The following is a 20,371-nucleotide window of genomic DNA, read 5'->3' as shown; positions in this document are numbered from 1 at the left end:
CAGGCTGGACTAACAGGTGGTCTCACATCTCGGGGTGCCACCCAGTCCCTGTCCACGGACCAAGCATTATCTTATTGGTGTGGGCCCTGATGCCTCTGATCGGCCCCATAGCTCTGTAGGTGCAGTCTTTGATTTTACAGAACCAGCCGATTTAGTGCCAGAATCTCTCCTGGGGCACAGGTACTCCGGAACTCCTGAGTCTTCTCGGATACAGAACAGCTCAGTGTTTAGGTAATCTTACACTTCTTGACACACCTTGTGCAATTGTATATCCATTCCTGCTGTCATCACGCTCTTCATCAATTGCTGCAGGGTTTCTCTGTCCAGTCTGCTGCGTGTCCCAATAACCTGAAGCTCTCTGATATTCACATTGGTATTGGAGAGTTGGACCCCAAAAATAAGCCTGGTGGCTTCTTCCAAGCGGCAAACTGGCCTTCTAATTTTTGCCCCTTATAAATACCTGAGGCTACAAGCACACTGATTTCCCCATTCCACAACTGACTGTTAGATCCCTTTCCCGTCCATTTCCTCTGGCATTTAAAATGAGATATTAATATCCTGCTCTATCTATATTACTAATTGTGTCGTACCAGAGAAACAGGCTAGTAAGTGTAGAGAACCACAGAAGACTTGCATGTTGGAATGTTTGCCTATACCACTGCAAAACCATGGCATAGTGGGGCTAGAAAACTCGGAGAAGCATAGAGAAATCTCATGCTGGGATGCTAGGCTACTCTGCAAAACCAGTTAGTTAAGGTCCCATTGTTTCCTGTATCAGTGGGTTGATGACCCAGTGTTTCATGTATTGACCATGAGTCTTGATCCCATTGTTTCATGTATCCATAGTTTGATGCCCCATTGTTTCAGGTATTAATGGGTTGATGCCCTGTTGTTTCATGTATCCCCAGTTAGTTAAGCTCCCATTGTTTCTTGTAACGTTAGTGGACTGGGGTCCTGTTCTTTTTCTTTGGACTGCGTGAAGCTGTTAAGGAGAAGGTTGATGCTCGTGTCTAATGTGCTGTGAGACAGAGATGCTATTCATTGTGGGCTGTGTACAGGGACAGAAACAGCAGTTATTGGGGCATTCCTGAAGCGGGTGGTGTATGTGGGAGGGAGCGGTAATGAGAAATAGATGATGCTTGGGCCAGGGACGGATGAAGACACACAACAGACATTAGTCATGTGGGTTAGAAATGTGCAGTGTACTATACACAATGATATGAAGGGAAATTGTGGGGGGCCCTTCTTGGCTCTGAGGGTGGAGCATTAGAGCACGGTTGAAGGAGTACATGATAGTGGTGTTCCTCAATATCATGTTTTTTGCAACCATACATGCACGCAGCAACCAAATTTTCTTGCCAAAGTCAATATCATCCAGTATAGAAATGTCTCCTAGAATGAATAAGGAAGCGCTAATGGGAATTGCAATGTTTAAGACTAAAAATAATGATATTGAGGTCTTGGAAGTCAAACGTTTCTTTTAATATTGATGAGTGGGTGGAGGAGCTTCTAACTGTCTGGATGTATGAAAAAGCCATTTACAAGTGCAAGGATGCAATTGGAAAATTCTGGGACATTTGGAGCTGTTTTCTTGTTGTCTATGGATCATCTTGAACTTTCATTTGGGATTGATGTGTCCTTGACTTTGTAGATTACTGTCTTCTGTCATTGTTCAAGGTTGCATACAATGTTCCTATGATATTCTTGTATCTGCTGCATGAATTATTGCTTTTATGTTTTGTATTTTTTGACATTGTTGTTCTTTTTATTTTTTTCTTGCTTCCTTTTCTTCTTTCCTTTATGTACCTCTATTCTTTCCCTTAAATAGGTTGTTTTATGGTAGTTTATGATATATTGCTTACTATGCTGATTAATGCAACGTTTTGTTATTTGCTGTTGTGAAAATAAAAAAGGTTTTTTCCCCCCAAAAAACCTGGTGTTCCTGACACTGGGTAGTAAATCATAGTGGTGTGGGCAAGGGCAGGTAATGAATGAGAGTGGATAGAAGCACAGGATGGCTGTGGAATTGAGAAATTATGCAGGTCATTAGAGCAGCGGTTAAGGTGAGTTGCAAAAGGTAGTGTCAGCCAAGTGTGTGGTGCAAGTCCATGGATGCATTTTGAATACAAGCAATAGGAAATTGCAAAGGGATTGGTTCCTTATAGAACCCAAACCAGCATGGATGCAGTGTGGGGAAGTAGGAGAAACGTGTGTCTGTGTCTGTCTGTCCCCAGAGAACCCAAAGGAGGCAATGTGTGTTGCTAGGGAGGAGCGGTAGGTGGTGAAAAGAGGCACAATTGGAGCCTTTTGGGGGGGGGGGGGTAGGAGGCACAGCAGATTGCAAGATTAGATAAGATAGATGTGATGTAGCCATGTTCCATAGGATAGACCAGGAATAGTGAAAAGGAATGGACACAACCGATTTGCGAGCAGTAACCTGCATTTGAAATTCACCAATAGCTAAAGGAGAAAGGGGTGGTCCACCGTATCAAAGGTCAGAGTGGTCCAACATTACTAGGAGACCTGGGTAACAGGGTTTTTAGGAGCGTTTCCCCAGTGGAATCCCAATTGGAGAGGGTCACTGGGCTCTACAGGGCTCTGCCAAGTGGAGATTATGTTGAAGCAAAAACAAAGAGGTGATGGCTGGAAGGTTTAGAATGAATCTTAACCACTGGCATTGCTCTGGGCAACCCTCCAGACCATCATTCTTTGCCTGCCAAGCCATTACAGAAGTGGAAAGACCATATGCAAGTCAGGCTTTGTCCTACCCCAAAGGGGGCAGTCCAGCCCGAACTGCTAGGTCACATACCTTCTGCACGAGGCCACAAGCATCCCCAAACATGTTTCCACCTTGTTGGGCCTCACCAGTGAGGAGTAGCTTGGGTCTCTAGGCCCAGCGGGCACGGGACCCACGTCTGGGCATACCCGTCCCACTCAGGGTGACAAAGCATAAACAAAGGTGATGGCTGGAAGGGTTAGAATTAATCTTAACCACTGGCATTGCTCTGGGCAACCCTCCAGACCATCGTTCTTCGCCTGCCAAGCCATTAAAGAAGCGGAAAGACCATATGCAAATCAGGCTTGGTCCTACCCCAAAGGGGGCAGTCAGCCCGAACTGCAAGGTCACATCCCTTCTGCACGAGATTATGTTAAAGACCAGCCTTACAGGGATTTTAGAATAATACCAATAGTTAGCTAGATTGTGGGCTACAGCCAAAAGATTCATTAGAATCAAAGTGACAGTAGCTCATTGAAGCAGGCAGAAAAGATGCCAAGAGAAGGAGAGCGGTAAAGAGGGAAGAAAGATAGCACAATGAGAGGAACGGGTTCACAGACCCTCTTTAGAGGAAAGGATGTGTTCGAGGCACAAGAGGGGGGGGGGTTGGTTGTCCACAAGTTGTTTTCGGAAATTGGACGGAGGATCATAGGTGTTGAGTATGGAAAAAGGGGAAGATGGAAAGTATGCATCTTGAAGTACAAATCAAATTCATTAGAAGAGAATGAAAGATTAATTCTGGTCAATTTTCAGTCCATGGTGTCTGGAGAGGCCAAAGGCCTTAGTAGCCCTGGTTTGGCCAGGATATTGGCGGAGAGGAGAATCCAGGTAGATTCCTCACATGGCTTTTTGATGGGAACAGAGGGTTAATCTGGCCTTGCCATTGTGAGGAATCTTAGTGCAGTTTTCACTTCTTTCCCCAATATATCATCCGGTGGGGGGGGGGGGGGGGGCGTCGGGACTGGGGGCAGGTAAAGGCCATTGCTTTTTGGATCCTAACCCTGTGTCCTGATCCTGGGGGTGAATATGTGAGGGTGGAGGAGACTTGGGCAGTGTCATGTAAGCTTTAGATCTATGGTGGGCACTTTATGGGGGTTAGGACTTGGGGTCGGGTGCTTACCGAAGAACAGCGGATGTGGAGGTGGGGTTAGTGATGTGCAGCCGGCTCTGGCCTGTCTGGGTGGGGGGGGGGGGGGGGGGTTAGGGACCCGATGGCAGGTTAGTGGAGATGAATGGACACAGCGCAGAGCCTGGTACTGTCTCACGCACTGTGCCGGGTGCATTCCTGAAGGAGATAGTACATATTCGCAACACTGAAGGGACAAAAGGGGAAATGGACTTCCATGGGAACAAGGCTCAAGCGGAGCCAGCCTGTCGTGTAGAGATTGTGCCTTGTGAGCTGGGAACATGAGCAGCGTGGGCCTTGTGAGCTGGGAACATGAGCAGCGTGGGCCTTGTGAGCTGGGAACATGTGCAGCGTGGGCCTAACACAATGCATTGCAGCGGGTGGGCATTTCTAGTGCTCAGAATCTACTTGTATACGCTGCAGGGCCTTTATATGGTACCTAGTGATGCATGCTGCCCCCCCCCCCCCCTGCTGGGTTACATTGCCTCGTATGGGGGTCGCCTTATTTGGAAGCGCCTAGGGGGTGGAATAGACTCATCTCCGTCCCAACAGATCCACAAACTCAAATAGACCAGTGTTACCCTGATTCAAGAAAATGTTGATTAATCATTTTTTACAAAAGAAGGACTGCTTTAGTAACAACTTAACAGCTAGGATACATGGGCAAGATTCGGACAAAGTAAAGGCCCTCCTACCCAATTCTGGTTTTTAATAGCAACAAGTGGACCTGCAGGTGGTCTCCCACAGGACCCAGCCAGTGCCTTCTGTGATGTAGCTTCGGAGCCTGGTAAATGGGGTCATTTGCACAGCCTTACCTCCTGTAGCATTATTATGCTGTATCGATAATAGTCTGTGCTATCGGGGATGGATTGCATGAAACATAGGTCTGTGGCTGCGCTAATTCCAGATAACACCTCAAGAAATCTTTTATTAAAGATGACTCATCCCTGTTCGAATATTAACGTGCCCGTTATCAGCTCCCTCCCCATTCTCATTGAGCCTTATGGGGGCTCGAATGGGAATGGGTATTTTGAATGAGGAATTACCGGGTCCTCCAAGGTTGGTATGGCCTGGTAATTCCCCATTCAAGGAACCAGACCCGTTATGCGGTATGGGGGTAGCCATGGCTACCTCCATGCTCGTAATGACCCCCATAGACTGATATCTTACATTGAAAGACTTTATTAAACCAAATGAAAAGATGTAAATTCCTAATGATTCTTACTTGTATTCACTTCTTCAGCATTACTGGGACGAGTAAGAATGTTCCAGTAATGATGCTCATGTTTTTCCACTTATTTAGTCTTTACTGGGATGAGAATGAGGGCGCCGGTATTGATTTTCACTTCTCTCCACCTCGTTAGTATTACTGGGAAGAGTATGAAGGTACCGGTAAGGAGTCTCGCTTTTCTCCACTTCTTTGGTTTTACTGGGATGAGTATGAAGGTACCAGTAAAGATTCTCTTGGTTCTTTGCTATTCTCTCTTTTGTATGTTTACTTCTTTGGTCTTACTGGGATAATTATCAATGCTCCAGTAATGGTTCACACGTGTTTCCACTTCTTTAGTCTTGCTGGGATGAGTATGAGAGTACCAGTAATGATTCTCAGTTCTCTCTGCCTCGTTCGTTTTTCTGGAACGAGTATGAAGATACCAGTAATGATTCTCACTTCTCTCCGCCTCCTTAGTTTTACTGGGATGAGTATGAGAGTACCAGTAATGATTCTCGGTTCTCTCTGCCTCCTTAGTTTTACTGGGACGAGTATGAAGATACCAGTAATGATTCTCACTTCTCTCCACCTCCTTAGTTTTACTGGGACGAGTATGAAGGTACCTGTAATGATTCTCACTTCTCTCCACCTCCTTAGTATTACTGGGACGTGTATGAAGATTCCATAATATCGCTCTCAGAATACCACCTGCCGCATTGGACTAGCAAGAGAGTCTCAATAGGTGAACATGGCAACACGGGCAAGCCTCGAGCATAAGATCACTCTCGGGGCACAACCGGCCGCATGCACTAGCGAGTGAGTCCTCCATTGGTCTATTCTGAAAGAGCTGGACGATGCTTGCAGAGAAGGCCCCAAAAACAACATCACGGCTTGAAGGCTGCTTCCCTTTAGGCACCAGCAGAAAAGGTGCTCTTGCGAGTTTGTGTTGCCAGAAAGACATCTTCGATTGTAGTCAAAAAAAGCATCTAGAATTAAATATGAACTTGATTCCTCTCGGAGCAAAGGTCATCTGAGCTCCCCAGGAATGTATAGATATGAAATGTACGGCTTTCAGTTTGGAAGTCATTGATTTAATTGTGTTTGAATCAGTATATGAGAAAACATATAGTACAAATCAATTTAAAAGAATCATTTATTAATAATGCGTTTTTGAAGCTTATAGGAAATATTTGTATACGTTATCTTCCATACTTCCAACTAAAACACACAACAGTAATAGATTGTATTGAATAAAAACAAATTTGGGCTTAACAGAGAACGTTTTGCTTAATTTATATATTTAACAATTTCATCTTTTATTTGCATAAGAACATTAATTTGAGACTAACATTAATAAGATTTGCTTCTTAGATCCCACCTCCAGTAACGTTAGTGCTCGCTGCTTATTGTATACTACGATTTGGACTTATATATATATATATATATATATATATATATATATATATATATATATATATATATATATATATAAAGCATGTCATAAAAGCTTTATACGTTTTAAATGCTTAGACTTGATAATATGCTGGCGAAAATGGAGATCTCAAGTGAGCCTGCACAGACCCACACACCATCCTACACTACCCAGGAGATGAATCCCAGAAAGGCAAGTGGGTGCCCACCCTCTGGACTGGAGAGGAACATGCGCCTGCACAGACCCACACACCTTCCAACTCTACCCAGGAGATGAATCCCAGAAAGGCAAGTGGGCGCCCACCCTCTGGACTGGAGAGGAACATGCGCCTGCACAGACCCACACACCTTCCAACTCTACCCAGGAGATGAATGCCAGAAAGGCAAGTGGGTGCCCACCCTCTGGACTGGAGAGGAACATGCACCTGCACAGACCCCCCACACCTTCCAACTCTACCCAGGAGATGAATCCCAGAAAGGCAAGTGGGCGCCCACCCTCTGGACTGGAGAGGAATATGCTGCTGCACAGACCCACACACCTTCCAACTCTACCCAGGAGATGAATCCCAGAAAGGCAAGTGGGCGCCCACCCTCTGTACTGGAGAGGAATATGCGCCTGCACAGACCCCCACACCTTCCAACTCTACCCAGGAGATGAATCCCAGAGGGCGCCCACCCTCTGTACTGGAGAGGAACATGCGCCTGCACAGACCCCCCCCCACACCTTTCAACTCTACCCAGGAGATGAATCCCAGAAAGGCAAGTGGGCGCCCACCCTCTGGACTGGAGAGGAATATGCGCCTGCACAGACCCCCCCACACCTTCCAGCTCTACACAGGAGATGAATCCCAGAAAGGCAAGTGGGTGCCCACCCTCTGGACTGGAGAGGAATATGCACCTGCACAGACCCCCCACACCTTCCAACTCTACCCAGGAGATGAATCCCAGAAAGGCAAGTGGGCGCCCACCCTCTGGACTGGAGAGGAATATGCTGCTGCACAGACCCACACACCTTCCAACTCTACCCAGGAGATGAATCCCAGAAAGGCAAGTGGGCGCCCACCCTCTGTACTGGAGAGGAATATGCGCCTGCACAGACCCCCACACCTTCCAACTCTACCCAGGAGATGAATCCCAGAAAGGCAAGTGGGCGCCCACCCTCTGTACTGGAGAGGAATATGCGCCTGCACAGACCCACACACCTTCCAACTCTACCCAGGAGATGAATCCCAGAAAGGCAAGTGGGCGCCCACCCTCTGTACTGGAGAGGAATATGCGCCTGCACAGACCCATACACCTTCCAACTCTACCCAGGAGATGAATGCCAGAAAGGCAAGTGGGTGCCCACCCTCTGGACTGGAGAGGAACATGCGCCTGCACAGACCCCCCACACCTTCCAACTCTACCCAGGAGATGAATGCCAGAAAGGCAAGTGGGTGCCCACCCTCTGGACTGGAGAGGAACATGCGCCTGCACAGACCCCCCACACCTTCCAACTCTACCCAGGAGATGAATCCCAGAAAGGCAAGTGGGCGCCCACCCTCTGGACTGGAGAGGAATATGCGCCTGCACAGACCCACACACCTTCCAACTCTACCCAGGAGATGATTGCCAGAAAGGCAAGTGGGTGCCCACCCTCTGGACTGGAGAGGAATATGCTGCTGCACAGACCCACACACCTTCCAACTCTACCCAGGAGATGAATCCCAGAAAGGCAAGTGGGCGCCCACCCTCTGTACTGGAGAGGAATATGCGCCTGCACAGACCCCCACACCTTCCAACTCTACCCAGGAGATGATTGCCAGAAAGGCAAGTGGGTGCCCACCCTCTGGACTGGAGAGGAATATGCTGCTGCACAGACCCCCCCACACCTTCCAGCACTACCCAGGAGATGAATGCCAGAAAGGCAAGTGGGTGCCCACCCTCTGGACTGGAGAGGAACATGCGCCTGCACAGACCCACACACCTTCCAACACTACCCAGGAGATGATTGCCAGAAAGGCAAGTGGGTGCCCACCCTCTGGACTGGAGAGGAACATGCGCCTGCACAGACCCCCCACACCTTCCAACTCTACCCAGGAGATGAATCCCAGAAAGGCAAGTGGGCGCCCACCCTCTGTACTGGAGAGGAACATGCGCCTGCACAGACCCCCCACACCTTCCAACTCTACCCAGGAGATGAATCCCAGAAAGGCAAGTGGGCGCCCACCCTCTGGACTGGAGAGGAATATGCGCCTGCACAGACGCCCCACACCTTCCAGCTCTACCCAGGAGATGAATCCCAGAAAGGCAAGTGGGTGCCCACCCTCTGGACTGGAGAGGAATATGCACCTGCACAGACCCCCCACACCTTCCAGCTCTACCCAGGAGATGATTGCCAGAAAGGCAAGTGGGTGCCCACCCTCTGGACTGGAGAGGAACATGCGCCTGCACAGACCCACACACCTTCCAACTCTACCCAGGAGATGAATGCCAGAAAGGCAAGTGGGTGCCTACCCTCTGGACTGGAGAGGAACATGCGCCTGCACAGACCCCCCACACCTTCCAACTCTACCCAGGAGATGAATCCCAGAAAGGCAAGTGGGCGCCCACCCTCTGTACTGGAGAGGAATATGCGCCTGCACAGACCCCCCACACCTTCCAACTCTACCCAGGAGATGATTGCCAGAAAGGCAAGTGGGTGCCCACCCTCTGGACTGGAGAGGAACATGCGCCTGCACAGACCCCCCACACCTTCCAACTCTACCCAGGAGATGAATCCCAGAAAGGCAAGTGGGCACCCACCCTCTGGACTCGAGAGGAATATGCTGCTGCACAGAGCCCCCCCCCCCCACACCTTCCAGCTCTACCCAGGAGATGATTGCCAGAAAGGCAAGTGGGCGCCCACCCTCTGGACTGGAGAGGAATATGCGCCTGCACAGACCCACACACCTTCCAACACTACCCAGGAGATGATTGCCAGAAAGGCAAGTGGGTGCCCACCCTCTGGACTGGAGAGGAACATGCGCCTGCACAGACCCACACACCTTCCAACACTACCCAGGAGATGAATCCCAGAAAGGCAAGTGGGCGCCCACCCTCTGGACTGGAGAGGAACATGCGCCTGCACAGACCCACACACCTTCCAACACTACCCAGGAGATGAATCCCAGAAAGGCAAGTGGGCGCCCACCCTCTGGACTGGAGAGGAACACGCTTCGTTCCTCGCGCATACCACATGTAGGCAAGGAGTTCTGGGGTGAGCAACTGCACAATAGGTCACCAGTGAGGCTGAGTAGAGAACTAAGGAGCAATCACTATCTAGGCTTCCCAGAGTCCTCCCACCAACTAATTGCTCAGGCTTCCTGCAGGTTCAGGCGGCATGGCAGAGTGGGCGGTCCAGTAGGCAGCCCAGCTGGGAAAGGGACGCATTGACGATGATACCCAGGCACTAGAGTACAGAGAGATGGGCATGGCTGAAGGCAACAGCAAGGGTGTGGGTGACAACGCCAAGCACTGGCAGGAAGTCATCCACGCTATTACAGCAGGCTGATGCGATATGAATGATGCTGGGGGTTTTAGGTTTTACTTGTAACCAAGACGTTCCCTCTTGTTCTCTTTCTTGTTCTCTTTCTTGTTCCCTTTCTCTCTTTGTCCCCCCTCCTCTGCGCTCCCAATACTGAAATGCTTATAGTTTTTCATATAGTCTCTCGCCCAATAAATAACATAGCACTGGCTATCTGACTGACCGACTGACAGATGGTGGCCCGTGCTCCCTGGCGTGACTATTCATAATGTTCACGCATACATACATCTTATTCCCGGATCAATGCCATATGGGACACAAAGAAGAATGTGGGCAATCCCTTCTTGGATATTAGCAATGTTGGGGCTGCATCCTCATTGGTTACTGGCAATGTCATGAAAGCAATCCGTGCTCACAGTGCAGAGGTTGCAGGGGCGTGCTGAGATTTAACCTAGGGTGCCATTATCAGAATCCCCAATAAAATGAGCCTGGATCAGGTTATGGGAAATTGGCAAGTAGACCCATTTACCCCCACCCAACAATAAAACTGAGTGTGTCTCCCTCCTCCTGAACACTACCCAGTGGTATTATGAAATGGGCAACAAAAGTGGTATCCCTTTGACCAATTATCCTCAGACCATGGCACTGGCATACGGCACACGTATAAAGAATTAGAAAGGCAAATGGGATGATATTGAGGAGTTAGCAGGAGTCTCTCATACACTTTGCCTTATTGTCAAAGATTGCGTTCTATAGGTCTGTGTTTGGGTGAATATACATTTGCCTAGTTGTAAGAAAATAATCAGTGATTACAAAATTGATGGGTCAAACATTTGTCCGATTTGTGATAAACTGCTGACCCAGTGCCAAACACCTGTCTTTATGGTTTGTAAATGGAAATGTGGAGCTTTCAAGCTGGTTTAGTCAATTCTGAATAAATAAAATGGTAGAAGGTATATGCATGGCCCTGATGATTAAAGTACCCACTTCAGATGTTTTCTCACCTAGCCTGTGTTTCATTCCTCATACTCTTGGATGCTAAAACGGTCTTAATAAAAATAATTCCACTATTCCTGCTGCGTATGCCCACTATCACGTCATATTGTATTATCAGCGAGCCACTACTCTGCCCCCTAGAGTGCGTGTCCCCAATGGATATGTATTGAAAGTCTAATGAGCTACTGTGTGAGTGATTCACTAGTGCACATTACTACTACTGAGAACCAGTCTGCCTGTTACATGGGATGCCTACGATTTTGAACATGTTGCAACTAATAACATGCATCTCCTTTTATTTTAACAGGTGATTGATGCCCCAGAAATGCAACCGCAGTGATTGTTAGGTTCTCTGGACTAATGCAGTGAAAAGCGTCATTATTAGAATATGCAAGTGTGGGGTCCAGTTGTCTTTTCAGAGTATTCAGAAACTCGGATTGAGAAGCCTATTTGCTACCAGGTGGCTTCTGTCCATGCATCTCTTTCATGCTAACATCCAATATCCAAGTTTGTTCTGGCTGTCAATGCTGGGGTAGGGGAATGTCTGGCATGAAAACGACAATGTGATGTTCAGTAAGAAAAGCATTTTTGTTTTTACTATTATTCCTAATAGAACACATGTGAGTGCTATTTTATACCTGTTCTGAATGGAAAGGTAGTTTCTTTTAAAGCATTTTGTGAATGGGAGAAGCATATCCTTGCGCTGAATATTTTAGAAGCTTCAATCAGAGGAAAAATTGTGTTTGTCACCAGAAATGATCTTCACACAAGAAAGCTCATTTGTGCTCTGAATTTAAGAAAAGATATAGTGAGAAGTGCAACTGACGAGAAACCTTACACATGCCCAGAATATGGGAAAAGTTGCCATCTCAAAAACATACTTATTGCCCACATGGGTTGGGTGAAAAACCTTATTAGGTCACTGAATTTAAGAATAGCGTCCATGTGCATGATACACTTTTCTGCCTCCACAAAATGCATACAGGTGAGAAACATCATGTGCCCATTGTCTGTGTGAAAGGGTTTGTTCAGAAGGGAGATCTTACTAACCGCCAGAGAAAACATACAGGTGAGAAACCTCACGTGTGCACTGAATGTGGGAAAGGGTTTGCTTATAAGTGCGATCTTACTAGCCACCAGAGAACCCATACAGGTGAGAAACCTCACGAGTGTTCTGAATGTGGGAAAGGGTTTTCGCAAAAGGCAAATCTTATTCGCCACCAGAGAACACATACAGGTGATAAACCTCATGTGTGCACTGAATGTGGGAAAGGGTTTTCTCGGAAGGGATATCTTATTTGCCACCAGAGAACACATACAGGTGATAAACTTCATGTGTGCACTGAATGTGGGAAATTGTTCGCTCAGAAGGACCATCTCACTATCCACCAGAGAACACATACAGGTGAGAAACCTCATGAGTGCACTGAATGTGGGAAATGGTTTGCTCAGAAGGAACATCTTTCTAGCCACCAGAGAACACATACAGGTGAGAAACCTCACGTGTGTAATGAATGTGGGAAAGGGTTTGCTCAGAAGGGAAATCTTACTAGCCACCAAAGAACACATACAGGTGAGAAACATCACGTGTGTACTGAATGTGGGAAAGGGTTTGCTCAGAAGGGAAATCTTACTAGCCATCAAAGAACACATACAGGTGAGAAACATCACGTGTGTACTGAATGTGGGAAAGCGTTTGCTCAGAAGGGAAATCTTACTTTCCATCAAAGAGCACATACAGGTGAGAAACCTCACATATGTACTGAATGTTGGAAGGGGTTTACTCGGAAGGACGTTCTTACCAGCCACCAGAGAACACATACAGGTGAGAAACCTCAAGAGTGTTCTGAATGTGGGAAAGGGTTTGCTTGGAAGGAATTTCTTACTAGCCACCAGAGAACACACACAGATGATAAACCTCATATGTGCACTGAATGTGGGAACGAATTTGCTTGGAATACAGATCTTACTAAACACCAGAGAAAAAACACAGGTGAGAAACCTCATGTGTGCACTGAATGTGGGAAAGGGTTTACTCGGAAGGAACATCTTACTAGCCACCAGAGAACACATACAGGTGAGAAACCTCATGTGTGCACTGAATGTGGGAAAGGGTTTACTCGGAAGGAACATCTTACTAGCCACCAGAGAACACATACAGGTGAGAAACCTCATGTGTGCAGTGAATGTGGAAAAGAGTTTGCTTGGAATACAGCTCTTACTAGTCACAAGAGAAAACACACAGGTGAGAAACCTTATGTGTGCACTGAATGTGGGAAAGAGTTTGCTTGGAATACATCTCTTACTAACCACCAGAGAACACATACGGGTGTGAAACCTCACGTGTGTTCTGAATGTGGGAAAGGGTTTGCTCGGAAGGGAACTCTTACTAGTCACCAGAGAACACATACAGGTGAGAAACCCCATGAGTGCACAGAATGTGGGAAAGGGTTTTCTCAGAAGGGACATCTTTCTATCCACCAGAGAACACATACAGATGAGAAACCCCATGAGTGCACAGAATGTGGGAAAGGGTTTTCTCAGAAGGGACATCTTTCTATCCACCAGAGAACACATACAGATGAGTAACCTCATGAGTGCACTGAATGCAGGAAAGGGTTTGACATCTTATTAACCATCAGAAAACATACAGGTGAGAAACATCACAGAATGTGGAAAAGAGCTTGTGAACAGTAACAATATTAGGCACCAGATGCAAGGAACTATTTCAGTGTAGTGAATGTGGAACATACTCCAGTGTTCTCATCTGCCATACAAGAGGACATGCAGGTGGTGAAATGCCCTTTTCAATTGTAGCATCAGAGAGGAGGTGGTGCTTCTTCAATGGGTCTGAGTTTGCTGTAGGCTATTGACTAAATCTGTGATGAAATTATCACCACAGTTGTTCCCAGTTTCTTTTGGCACACAAAGATTGGCTGAATCACTGCTGTTTCAAATGCTTCCTTTCTGGAATATTCTAACTGGAAACTGTACATTATGTTCTAAGATACTCACCCTACAGAACATTTTTCCCAAGCACCTCATGCAGATTAATGGGCACCAACATTCTGAAAAAGCTTAAAGATGCAGTGGTTGAATCAATAACTATAGACACTCTTTGGATATATGAGGGAAGGAAACAGCGCTATACATTATTTTCCAAGACGCTGCCTGTCACTAAATGAGTAATAATTTCTGTAGATGGTGCCAGAGAACATAAACAGATGAGAACCTGCATTGGTGAAGTGCATGTGGGAAACCTTTATAATTCTCTTGGACTTCTCGGTTGCCTTTGACGCCATTGACCATTAGATCCTCCTTAGTCTAAGAGATGCCTCCCTCAGGGACGCAACCTTCTCCTTTTTACAATCCCTCTAGGATAACATTAGCGGGTATAATGCCTCATTTGATATCAGAGTCTCTTATTAATAGGATGTGGCGTGCCCCAGCGTTCCGCTTTATCCCCTCTCCTTAACATGTTATGTTCTACTCCTGGCCTGACTAATCTACCATATATAACAACAACAATATGGACCAAAGGATGGAGGATGACAAATCAAACTTATTTATCGTTTCTCATATATCGATAAATGTTTTTCTTCCAACCCATTTTCATTTCATGGTATATAAATATTCAATGTTTAAAAACAAAACAAGTTTACATAGATCATTTACCATACAATATTAACACATCATTTTTGGCTCACATATCTTTTCCCCACCATTCATTCACTCATTCCATCTTCACAAACTTTCTTCAATACATACATGAATAACAATCTAAATTGGGTCACTCTCTACAATTCTCAGTTTCAACAGTATTTGGATCCATCTGCCCATTCTAAGGTGACTCTGCCTGTAAATATTCCCACAGATATTTGGTCGACACTTGTTTTGTTTCGGTTGTCAGTGTTGGACTTCATAAGTTATGTCCATTTGATAATGCAACCTTCATCAGGACAAAAACAGGAACTCAATAAGTGCTATTTCTCACAGTAGGGTGAACCACACCACCTATTCACACAAAACCCATTGTAAACTCAATGTGTCACCCCCCATGTTCATATAGCACTCTAAATGTGTTTTAAGTGACTCTTAAAAGTAACCACCTCATCTGACTCACCTCCATATATCACTTATGGGGGCGGCACAGATGTGATGGATGAATCCTCACTCCATTTCTAAACTTGCCAGATCTTTCTGGTCTAACCTGAAAAAGTGAAATGATGGAGACTCAATTATATGTGGTCTCCTAATACCAATGGTACAACTCAATCCTGATTGCAAAGAATACTCCTGATCGCCAACAATTCAACGCAATAGGTGCAGCCGTGTACTCATGTCTATTGTAAAGGATACGAGATAGATCAGCTCAATATCCTATATCCACTGGATCTCTTTTACCTAGTGTAGGTTTCACAAAATTCATTCCCCTGCAATAGATATCCATTCTTCAGTCATCTTCGCTATTCCTTGATCATATCTCAAAAACTATTTGTGAGAGAGTATATTCTTACTCTTACAATCCCTGTTGTTCGATACCGCTAAATGCTTCTTAATCGGGTAGACCAACTATCTATACTGGATATTCTTCAGCCAGTCCTTTACCCACATATGAACTTCATATTGGGTTAGTTTCCTTTCAAATCACTATAAAACAACGAAACCGCCAGTAAATAAAAAATTCTCCGTAAGCACCCGTGCTGGTTCCTACATCTAGTCTGTGTTTCACACCAGAGTATATTACTCAACTTATAGTATACACTTACATATTGATCTTTTTTGTTATTCAATTCGAGCGGTTGGTCCACCGGATATGGCGTGTGCCGTATCGTCTGCTGGCTTAATATAGTTGAGTGCTGTTTTTTTTCCATAAAGCAGGTAGTCTTGACAATAGCGTACTGGAAAGAAGGGAACCAGATCTCTAATCAATCTTCTGTGAATCTACATTGTAGTACATAGTATCTCGGCTCCTGCCCGTCTAACAGTTTTTATTTTTACGAGCAATTCCATTTAATTTCTCTAGCGTAACCCGACCGTCTTTTGAACTCACTACTTTGCTGAAGCTCTATGTTATAGGCAGGGTAAATCTATCCCTTTATGCATATTCGTCACACTACATTCCATCATTTTACTGGTCATTTCGCTATGAGTGTTACATTGCATAACATGACACTGTAAGTACCGGTCGAGCCAGTCTTCTATTCATTCATTCCGCCAGGTTTATAGCCTTGCTATATTCCAATGTAACTTCTTCACTTTGACTACCAATAGCCGATTTCCTTAACATTGCGATTAAGCCACTTCTCCACTCTACCTGGTTTCACTAGTCTCGCATTTACCTCAGCGCAAGGCATTTCCGTCTCCCTTCCAGCTCACAGTGCTAGCCCGACGTCTTCACTCTGTCGCGGGTGACAAGGAAAAGCGCCTGCGTTGTGTAGGAGTTTATTAAGCATTCAGCTCAGAGTCCTAGAAAGTGGACTATATGGTGGTCTCCGATCGGTGTCTTTACAACTATTCTCTCTCTGTGTTAGATGTATGTCTAACCGGGTGGTGGCATCATCCCCAAACGTTTATTCAAATTATTTGCAATACACAATAAAAAAGTCTTCAGTTGCTTCATCTCAAAGTTAAATGGGGGGGAAAGGGGTATCAATTCCAAGACAGGACCTGTGATTCAGATGCTGCGTATCTCCTGTACTTTTTTCTCGTTAGCATAGTATATTACATGCAACTCAGGCCGCATAGTACCGCTACCCTGTCTACATCTCCATTTAGTGGGTACCCTCTACCGTTTTACAATTAGATTATTCCACTCGACGGATACATTTAGCCCGCCTTACTGTGTCCAGGGTGTATATCCACCGCTGCTCTATCTTATGTAGAGCTGTGGCTATATCCCCACCTCGACTTTGTGGTCTAATGGATTGCAACACAAACCATTTCAGATCAGTGTCCTTATGCCCATATTGTATGAAATGATCCACTAGGGGCTTGTCGGCTACCTTGTTTCCAATGCATGTTCTCCTATTCTCTGCCTCACTTCCCTTGTCGTTTTCCGCACATATAGTAGATCACATGGGCAGATAATAATAGAAATTACATTTTTGGTCCTGCAATTCGTGTGAGTTCTCAACTGCCATTTTACTTGTCCATGATTAAAAAACAATCTTATTTCCGTCAGTGGGCATACTACACAGTTACCACACCTTTGATGACCTACTACTCGAGGCAACCGCCACTGATTTTGCACCGTAGGATCTATTGTATTTCCTCCAGATAAGTGTCGACTAACCTTTGTTTCAATTCTGACTTTAGAAAAAAGCAAACATAGGTTTTTTTACACAAACTTACCCGGTAGTTTGATCAGGTTCCAATCACGGTTAATAATTTTTTTGATATCATTACTTACCGGATTGAAAGTAGTCACACACAGCAGCCTTTCTTCTTTGTGTTTCTCCCGGGGTATCAGGCATATGTCGTGACTGGTATTTGCTGCCCTTTTCAAATGATCTTTTATCAGTTTTCTGGGATACCCTCTGTCACAGAGTCTTTCTTTCAATTGTGCTGCGCGTTTCACAAATTCTTGTTTCTTTGTGCAGTTTCTACGTATTCGTAGAAATTGCCCGTAGGGTACATTTTGCCATAGTCCCACCGGATGAAAACTGGTAAAGTGTAACAAGGTGTTCTTGTCAGTTGGTTTCCTGTACAAAGTAGTTACTAACTTATCTGCAGATTTTCTAGTTATCAAGTCTAAGACACTAACCTCCATCTTGTTCCATTCAATGGTAAATGTAATGTTTGCATTACATGCATTATGCATTAATCTACTCCGGCAGATTCCTATTCTTTGGTTACAGCCCTCTGATCCACTTATGCCTATTTGGGAGCTCAGCAAAGATATCACTAAACCTTCACAGCTGTCTGATAACCATGAGCGAGTGAATGGTTTCTCAATGACTGACGCTTAGATATTGGTTGTTGGATTTGCACCGGGCCCTTGGCATGCTTCCATGGCCTTCCTCTGAGCTTGGTGCTCACACCATCTACCTGATGGGAAAATTGACGGTGAGCTGTCACTTGTCTCTCAGATGCTGTGGTTCTTAGTAGTTTATTTCCACATTAAGTTGCTGTAAAATAATCTCCCATTTCTTATCCTTCATACTCACTTACTATAACCCACATTTTTTCCAGACGACTAAGACAACTAAGGTGATACAATTTTTTTCTTTGCTCGCCGGCATGTGTGACCTACTTCAGGTGGCACAAGGTGCCAACCTTTTTCTTTCTGGTGTTTAAAAAATGGACCTTATCAGTCTGGTTTGTTACAATCTACACTGGCCAATCTGAGGTGTCCTGCAACCTCCCATATGTGGGTTACGGTGCTGTGTATATCCCATTGTGCCCTTTATGGCACGTGTCCCCCCTTTTCAGCTACCCATCCTGACACCCTTGTCCCCCTGTACCTTAATTTCGAGTCCTCTAGATGAGGATTTCCTGTTTCAGAAGGTAGCCAGGTTGTGTAGCGTTTGTGGTTTGAGCTCCCCATATCTGGAATGCCCACTGTCTAAGATTGCATGCCACCACAGACCTTGTGACCTTTGGATGAACAAGTACCACAGAGATTGCAGTTTTCTTTTTTAAAGAAGGAAACTCTTAATCCCAGCCCTACAGATACACAGTATGTTGATCACATTTACTTCCCAAGAATTGTCACCTACTCCCATCGTAAAAAGTAGATATACTATAGAAATGGACATAGTTGCCAGCTTTCCTGTTTTTACCCCTCAGCGCCATCGATATGTTCAGCCAAGTGCCACCAGGCACACTTTACCAGTGGGAGGTGTTATATAGGTATTACTGACTGATAGAAGTGGAACTGTAAAGTAAAAATTCAATATTTTATTTAGCATGAATTGCTAGACGCAAAGCGTGAAAAACAAAGTTATGTTGTTTTCTGCTTAAGTGAAAAATGCCTACTGAGAATGAGAATTATATTTCTACATCCCATAAAGAAATGTTACTCTCAACTACAAATCACAGTGATTTAAACATTCCAAATTTAAATTATCTGGACCCGTCCTTAATACATTGGGAGAAAGTTGCATTCTCACATGGCTAATTGGACTAAGCTCGGCAAAACAAATGTGAAAAGGCATTGTTCATCAAGTGGGAAAACATGGAACATGGAATCTATAAACTGGAATCTTCAATATTGCTCCAGAAGTCAGTTTCCAAGAAATGCATGACTTGCCTGGAATGTCCTTCTCGCTGAACTCTGCAGCGCTTCCAGTTTTGCAGCACTGGGTTCCTTTCTCTCCTCAAGGTCCGCTTTAGTGTATTACACTATTGCCTGTCTCTATTGGGGGCAAATAAGATTAATGGATAGTTCCGTGGCCTCGGAGCGGCATGGAGGTGCATTTACTAAAGGGAGTGTGCATGCCCACTGTTAAAGTATTATCGTATAAGACAATGGTTTGGTGTGAAGGGCCTGGAGAATAGAGCAGAGAAGGCAAATGGAATAGAATTATTCACTGAGCTGTGAGGCAATAAAACTCATGATGCAAATTGGGAAATGAAATGGTCTTTCTGAAATTAAAGTGTTGTGGGTGTAATGATATCATAGACTTGCTCTCTGAATTCCAAGAAGGAATACTGGGCAAAAATGTTTACCACATTAAAGTAATCCTGGAAAGCTGACATGATGAATTGAAACTTTACACACCTGTGTTCACAAATTGGATGAAATGCTGATTAAAAGAATATTGAGCTTCAGCCAATGTGCTGCTGTGTAACATAATAAATAAATGTTTAGTAGTACCTCCATTTCTGTTTTGTACTTTGGAATAAACTGCTGCCTGGAACAGAGGTGATTGGTGTGTTTTAGGTAGTGGGGTGACCGTCTTGATTTCACTTTTATGTTGGAATGAATGTGATTGTCAACTTCTTAAACATTCTTATCATGTTTTGTATGTCTCTGAATTCTCCTTGAGGTTATACGATTCTCACCACAACAGGAATAATGGTATATTCAACAATGAATTCAGACAATGTATGTTTCTTTCAACATGTAATCAATCCATATTCTGACCATCATACTGGCTGCCATGGGCTGCGATGACCGGTACAGCACGTGGCACGCAGCAGTAGCTCCAGCATCTGTGGGTGTCAGAAGCTTAGCAGGATCTGGAGATCCTGCTAAGTACCCACTTCAGATGTTTGCTCACCTAGCTCACCATGTTTCATTCCTCATGCTCTTGGATGCTAAAATGCTCTTAATAAAAATAATTCCACTATTCCTGCTGCATATGCCCACTATCGCATCAT

At 45.2% G+C, this 20,371-nt stretch overlaps 1 protein-coding gene across 1 annotated transcript in view; it reads left to right on the top strand.

Annotated features, from left to right (window-relative positions):
- LOC138489450 (zinc finger protein 615-like) overlaps positions 1-19,908 on the top strand; it is a 59,308-nt gene extending 39,400 nt beyond the window's left edge. The window contains exon 3 of the mRNA XM_069617172.1: positions 11,352-19,908. Within this exon, the coding sequence (XP_069473273.1) occupies positions 12,020-13,633 (1,614 nt within the window). The 5' untranslated portion in view covers positions 11,352-12,019 and the 3' untranslated portion in view covers positions 13,634-19,908. The remainder of the gene's footprint in view (positions 1-11,351) is intronic.
- Positions 19,909-20,371: the final 463 nt, after the last annotated feature.

Source organism: Ambystoma mexicanum, chromosome 9 (assembly GCF_040938575.1).
Source record: "Ambystoma mexicanum isolate Mex_15411 chromosome 9, UKY_AmexF1_1, whole genome shotgun sequence".
NCBI lineage: Eukaryota > Metazoa > Chordata > Amphibia > Caudata > Ambystomatidae > Ambystoma > Ambystoma mexicanum.
The sequence above is the reverse complement of the archived record's forward strand: the minus strand, read 5'-3'. Positions and strand labels throughout refer to the sequence as shown.